General features: G+C 40.9%; 1 protein-coding gene across 6 annotated transcripts; it reads right to left on the reverse strand.

Moving 5' to 3' along the window:
* Positions 1-574: 574 nt before the first annotated feature.
* On the reverse strand, positions 575-7083 carry ATP23 (ATP23 metallopeptidase and ATP synthase assembly factor homolog). Of its 6 annotated transcripts, none has more exons than XM_082311390.1 (6): positions 6883-7083; positions 6079-6176; positions 5890-5971; positions 5461-5598; positions 2396-2479; positions 575-1442 (listed from the first exon to the last, which is right to left on the reverse strand). In XM_082311390.1, exons 1-6 carry the CDS (start codon positions 7030-7032, stop codon positions 1239-1241), a joined length of 756 nt encoding a protein of 251 aa, XP_082167516.1. In that variant the 5' UTR covers positions 7033-7083; the 3' UTR covers positions 575-1238. The 6 variants fall into 6 exon arrangements, with proteins under 6 accessions (XP_082167516.1, XP_082167511.1, XP_082167513.1 ...); XM_082311385.1 differs by having other exon boundaries at positions 6079-6124; positions 6849-7083; XM_082311387.1 differs by having other exon boundaries at positions 6079-6124; positions 6884-7068.
* Positions 7084-7238: the final 155 nt, after the last annotated feature.

The raw sequence follows: 7238 nt of genomic DNA on the forward strand, positions 1-7238 counted from the left end.
CCTCCGCGCTTGGAGATATTCAGAACCCAACTAGACATGCTCCTCAGCAATATGCTTTAGTTGACTCTGCTCTGTGCAGTGGTTGAAACAGTAGTGCCTCCAGAGGTCCCTTCCAGCCTCAGCAATTCTATGCTTCTGCAGTTGTGAACAACTTCACTCAGGAAAACTGACACCACCACCACTCCTCAGACCTTGACATCCTATGAAGTTGAAAGCCTGTCTAAAAGCTTTTGCACTTCATATGAAACCATAACAATCAGGGCACCATTTTATCTTTTGTGGAACTAAATTTCCCACTTAAGTCTGGATCCAGGAACTGTTACAGCAGCTATGCCTGCAAACCTCTGACTGGGGACCCACATCTTCATTGCATCAGCGAACCGTACCTGTGGTTGAATCGCACTTTTAATTTCAAGAGAAGAAAATGTGGCTCTCTTGTATCCATGACAATGATTATAATACCTTGAATTTAGACATAATGGAAGAATGAGACAGCTCCTCTCAGACTTTGGATGAAGCTAGCAGCTTCTTCCTTTCCTCAGATGGACTTACCCACCTAACAAGTATAGGACAAAGATCGTAAGCTACACCAACATTTTGAGCAAAGCTCAACCTGGTGGACAGACTCTCACCAATGCTTATCCAGCTTGTAGGTCTGATCTGGTAAGCAGAATTGTCAGTCAAATTCCTAAAAAGCCAAAGGGTTTAACATACTTGTAAAGTTAACATTACATGAGCTGGAATTCCAAGAATTTCAGGAGGTGTAGCAGTTTACTAAATTTTGGGTTTAGCCATAGTTATTAAACCTAGACCAAGAGCTGTAGTTCAGGTGCCCATCTTTTAGAATGGAGTGATGAAGATCATCAAGTTTATGACTGTGTATCAAAGATGGTGGAAATTTAAAGATTGTATGAAAATATTTATTCAGTAACAACAAAACTTTTAGAAACCAAGTCCTAGTCAGACTGAGCAGAATTAAATGTGCATTGGAATGTGCAGAACATTATTAGACAAGTCATTTGGTGTACTAAATTATCTTGCTGGAATAACAGGTGAGGAAACATGGGTTTTAATCTTGTTCGTTTACTTCCATGGAAGTCGGTTCCTGGATATAGTTTACAAAATTAATTGATACATTTGATAGAATTGTCCTCTCCACCAGCACGGTGTGCGTGGACTGTAACTCTAGATGTTACAGAACAATCAGGTATTAACATAATTTTTCAATTTTTTTTCCTTCACAAATTAGCATTATAGCGATCTCTGTTCTGAAAGTCTCTATAAGCACGCTTTGCATCTGCTTTACTGTGCGGGATTCTTCCAAAAGGTTCCAGATCATTGAAGCAGGCATCAAAAACTTCATCCACAGCTTTTTCTGCTGTTTCTTTGCTAACTTTTCTAACAGCCAGAATGGAACGAATTGCTCTGTCTCGTACACAAGTCTAAAGTGGGAATTAGATAAAGAAAAATCTGTCATTATTAGTACAAATATTTTTTTCCAGATTTTGTCAAGTATTAACTCCTACTACGTATGCAATAATTTTGCATCACAGAAGAGTCAAACAATGTCTGTAATAAGCATTAAAGTACATTTTTGTTCCACCCTGTGTTAACTATGTGTTTAAGTTTTCCATGTGCAAATGAACTATCAGGTAAGTAAAAGACATCCCTTAGAACAGGAATTAAAATACAATTTGGCATTTGTTGTAGGTATCAAGTATTTTAAAACTTGACTTGGACACAAGAGAAAATATGTCAGAAAGAAATAGACATAAATACCAGTTAGTACTTTTCCATTTCAAATGCTATAAAACATAAAGGAATGACTCCTCTACGGGCCTTCATTTTAATACCTCTCTTTATGGCAACTTTTGCTTACACAATTTGTCTACTAAAAGATAAAAAAAAAAAGATGTAAACATCCCCAGCTACAAGCTAATTGCCACTTTAACATGAGCAACTACTTGGGACTCAACCCGTAGTCTTCGTTACCATTAAAAATAAATTAATTCCTGTAAGATGTAACACACATGGTTATTTAGAACCCTCGTCATTCTCCTTCCTACAGTTTTCAAAGACTTTTTAGTGGGTAAAGTATTCCCACTACATTTCCTGCAAATCCTGGTTTTTGTTTGGTTCTTATTAACCACCAATTGTCAGTGGTAACGCTCTACGATATGACTAAGTATTCAGGAATTTCACTCCCAACAAAAATAACAAGGTGGAAAACAAATTTCTCATGAATCTTTAAAGGTTATTAAAGGTTAATTAAGAGAAAGCAGCAAGTTCACGGCATCTGCTTCTTCCTCTGATGTTTTTAGCTATGAAGGCTGAGCTCAAGTAGGTAAAGATAGCTCATAACAAATCAGCAGACTTTAATATCTACAGTCTTTACCTGATGGTGTCCTTTTAATCCAAATTTAAACCTGGCTATTTCATTCATCAGTGTACAGTCTCCACTGAGATTAGCAGCTCGAATCTATTGAGAGAAAAAAAAAAGCCACACAATCAGAGAAACATGGAAATAGAAAGTCAAAAAAGCTGTAGCAATTTTTTTTCTTCAGTATCTTTCTGGTGACTGCTGGTAGAGAATATTTCCAGGGCCACTTCTACTTATTGAGTACATATTACACTTTATAGCCACCCTGTTAGCCTCAATGAACTGCAAAATATTACTATAGAACCTGTAAGTTTCTCCGGGGACTAAGTCTCACGTATTTCCAAAGCTTAAATGAATGAGCAGAAGAGATCATATGTATATGTATGCGTATATATGTATATATATAAACTGCTAAAAGAACATGGAAAGTAATGTTCTACCCAGTCTATATCAGAAGCTGATACAAGAGTCAGGAAGAAAGGCAGACACCTTTCAAAGACTACAGCTGCAATATCCAGAAGAGCAGTAACCCACCTGCTTTAGGAAAAGCCACATTTAAATGAGTATATATATTTTAGCTTGTTAACTGTCCTGTACATTGTAATTTCTTTTGTCTGCCAACTGTTCCACATCCTACCTCCTCAGTTAAGAAATATAACTAAAACTAGATTTCCTATAATTAAGTACCAGAGTAAGAATAAATGCATGGAAAATATTAAATATAAAGAATTAAAAAGCTGGCAATAAAAATTGTAAAGACCGTATAATAAAATAAGCATCAAAAGACTTGAAGCAAACAAATAATCTCAATAAGAGCAAGAACAAGCACAATCTCATTTTATAGATGTTCTCTAATTTTATGTTTGAGGCTAACATGCTTTATTCTGAACCGTGTAAATGCTTAGACAAAAAAAATGTAGATGATAGTTAATAATTCTGAATTATCATATTGGGTTTACGTGGCAAGATGTTGGCAGCAGGGGCCTGCCGGGGTGGCTTCTGTGAGACGGAGAGAGAAGGGGCTTGCCCCCATGTCAGACAGAGCCAGTTTCAGCTGGCTCTAAAACAGACCTGCCACTGGTCAAAGCTGAGCCCATCAGCGGTGCTGGTGGTACCTCTGTGATGACACATTTAAGAAAGGACAAGAAACACTACATGGCAGCTGTGAGAGAGAGAAGTGAGAAAAATGTGAAAGAAACAGTCCCACAGACACCAAGATCAGTGAAGAAGGGGGGGGGTGCTCCAGGCACCAGAGCAGAGATTCCCCTGCCACCTGTGGAGAAGACCATGGTGACACAGGTTGTTTCCCTGCAGCCTGTGAAGGGACACAGTGGAGGAGATAGCCACACTGTAGTGCGAGGAAGACCCCACGCCAAAACAGATGGACATGCTCTGAAAGAAGCTGCAGCCCTTGGAGAGCCCACGCAGGAGCAGGTTTTCTGGCAGGAACTGTGGCCCAGGGGGAAGTGGTGCTGGAGCAGTCCATTCCTGAAAGACTGTATGCTGTGGAAAGGACCCAAGCTGGAGAAGGTCTTGAAGAACAGCAGCCCATGGGAAAGATCCATGTTGGAGCAGTTCATGAAGGACTGTATCCCATAAGAGGGACCTCACACCGGAGCAGGGGAACGGCATGAGGAGGAAGGAGCAGCAGAGACAAAGTGTTACGAACTGACCACAGCCCCCATTCCCTGTCCCCCTGTGCTGCTCTGGGGGACAGGAGATAGAGAGTCAGGAATGAAGGAGCGAAATTGAGCCTGGGAAGAAGGGAAGGTATTTTTAGTTTTATTTCTCACTACCCTGCTCTGCCATTAATAGGCAATAAATTAAATTAATGTTCCCCAAGTTGAGCGTATTTTGCCCATGTTGGTAACTGGTGAGCGATCTCTGCGTCCTTATCTTGATCCATGAGCTTTTTAATCTTATGAGGAGGGGAAGTCAGAGAATGGCTTCGTGGGTGCCTGGAAGCCAGCCAAGGTCAACCCCCCAAAGTTATAGAGAATGGCTTTACTGAAACCACACAAGGTTATTTCATTAAATTTTATCTATAAAAAGATAAAGATAATACATGACTGTGACTGTCTTCCACAGCAAATATGAATTCAATTAATGAATTAAAATTCATTTTTATGAAATCTGATTTATTCTATACCAAACTCATCATTTTGGTTCTCTCACATACTGTCTATAGGTGAAACCTGTGCACATCTGAAGTCTGGAATCAAATATGTTCTCATTAAAAACAAACAAACCAACCAAGCCACAAGAAAACAAAAAACCCAACAAAGCCACTATAACATTTTTATATCATTTTATATATTTAAAAAAAAAAACAGTTAAAAAGCCACCTAATTCACACAGTCATAAGAATGTATTTTCATAATATTAATCATAAGGGCAAGTTTTCCTGTGGTCAAATGATATGGATTACATCAGAAATCAAATAAAAGCATGTGAATACATGAGTAGTCTACACAAGAGGAACCTTTACTATCCTGTGCTCAGTTTAATTTCACCTCCTAATACATCAATTTTTAAGGCCTTTCAAGCAGCAAATTCCTATGTCCTCTGAAAAGGACATGGAGTCATAACTAAAGTGTACTATTAGTAACATCACAATTAATCAAAAATGTATGTTATAGGAAAAGACATTTTTTTTGTTAACCAAAAATATCTAAACAAAAATAACGTTACCATACTACTGTGATAACTACCCAACATACCAAGATTTGCAGGGGAGAAAAAGAACCCTATAAACATTTGATTAATATATGAATGCGTTTTCATCTCTAACTACTCTCATTTGTTAATAACCACTTCTTGTTACAGTCACACAATGATCACATTCTACTTAGTATGATGCCGACTTATTAATATTTGTGAAAACTAAGTTCTGAATTTAGTTTTCTGAATTCCGTTTTCTGAATGAAACTGTTTAGGTTGACTTGACAGAAAGGACAAATTGTATTAACAGGATTAAACCAAATGAAGTCTGTGTAACAGCATGCCTATTTAAACATGAAACATCCCTAATAACCAGCAGTAATTAATATAATGACAACGTTAGAAGCATTTTAACTTACCTCTGAACATGCTAAGTGTTTAACATTTTTAAACCAGTCAACATGTGCACGGCAGTGATCAAAAGCATGAATCAATTCATGTGTGACCACTCGGTTCATATGGGATTGGTGGCGAATGTTGTTCTGACACAGAACAATCTGTAGAGAAAAAAAATATAGGTAGTCTTTTCACCAAGTTTCAACATCTCCCTTACTTCTCAGACACCCAGCACATACCACCTACAGCATTTAGACTCTTTAGATCAGTGTTTTTCAACATTAACGGCCTCATCATTCTGCAGTGTACTAGTTCCTATACCTTGGAACAGCTTTCATTTCTCTTGTTTTCATGACTTTAACTCAGATATCAGCATTAGTAGTTTTAATCCTAGTAAAAAACACTAAAAAAAAATTGTAGTCCTTTGAAAGAGGACAATGTCCAGTGCCTACCTGAGATGTGGCAGAATCAAAACCTCCACTGACACAGCCATCACAGTTTTCACAAGAAAAGTGCCGGTCATTGAAGACAGTGCTGAAAGGCCCAAACAAACAAAGTTATAGGGAAGAATTTGAAAAAGACCAGTAATTCCATATAACAGTAATGTTACTACACAGAACAAGATGAATTGGTTTACATACCAACCAGACTGCTTCATAGCCTCAAGAAGAAGTTGAGCATATGGATCTAGAAAAACATTGCTGCAATCAATTTCGCTAGACAAAAGTTTGAAAGTCATCTATAATCAAAATATAAGGACAGTCAAGAAAAAAAAAAAAGGAAAAGCACTACACATGCAAATTCATACTTTGTAGTATTTAATCCTAATGCAATGCAACTGGCACCTGTTACAGCTCAAGCTATGTAAAGTGATATAGATCCATGATCTATACAAATATATACATACATAAATATATATACACAATTCAGGAATCAAGTCACTTCCAACATTAGTAGTAGTAGACACAGAGCAGCCTATAGTGACCATCTCTTTCAGTAACATTCACAGTCAACATTACATAGTGAAAAGGGCACAAATGAACGAGAAATCGACAAACCCTCTCAAATTTTCAAGAGAAAAAAGTAGAGAAGGACCTTCTGACAGGAAAAAAAGCACACAGCCACTTCTGAAATTGTATTTTCTTTGTCTTAACCAAAATCAGTGAGTTCATCAAGCAGCAGCCCCATCCCGCCGGCTGCTCGGGCCCCGTCCAGCCGCCCCGGGGACGAGAGCGGCAGCCGAAGTGAGCAGCTCCCGCCCCGAGACCCCGCGGCCCAAGGTCACCACCGCAAGCCGCGGCAGGCCGTACCAGCGGGGGGCACGGACGACCCCGGTTCCACCCGGGGCGCCCTCCGCTGCGCCAGGGCCAGGGCCGGGCCCGGGCCCGCCGGGGCACGGGGAAGCGCTTACTCGTCTCCAGTGTCATCCTCAGCATCACCTGGCACCTGTTGTGGAAGGTGAAAAGGCTGCGGGCCAAGAAGCTCTGCGGCTTCTTGTTCCGGTCCGGGAAGAGCCGGTAGCCGAAGTCATCCTCCTCCTCCTTCCCCGCCTTCGCCTCGGCCGCCGGCGACGAGGCAGCCTCCCCCTGCTCCATGGCTGACGCCGACCCCCGCCCCTCCCGGCGCCTGCCGGCCACCGTCCCCGGCGGCGGGGCAAAGCGGAAGAGGCGCGGCAGCGCCAATCACCGGGTCAGCTCCCCGCCACGTGAGGCAGAGGGGGCGTGGCCAGGCAGCGCGGAGGGCAGCGGACCGCGGGCCGTGAGGCGAAGCGCGGCCGTGCGCGGGCGCATGCGCAGTCTGC

This window comes from Platalea leucorodia, assembly GCF_965183815.1.
Source record: "Platalea leucorodia genome assembly, chromosome: 4".
In the NCBI taxonomy this organism is placed as follows: domain Eukaryota; kingdom Metazoa; phylum Chordata; class Aves; order Pelecaniformes; family Threskiornithidae; genus Platalea; species Platalea leucorodia.

Bases quoted from the DNA above. Each gene is read 5' to 3' on its own strand.
- ATP23 (XM_082311390.1), bottom strand. From the start codon at position 7,032: ATGGAGCAGGGGGAGGCTGCCTCGTCGCCGGCGGCCGAGGCGAAGGCG. The intron at 5,972-6,078 runs GTATGTAAACCA...TGGGCCTTTCAG, and splicing joins GCTATGAAGCAGTCTGGTTG to CACTGTCTTCAATGACCGGC. The intron at 1,443-2,395 runs GTAAAGACTGTA...TTCCCACTTTAG, and splicing joins GATTAAAAGGACACCATCAG to ACTTGTGTACGAGACAGAGC.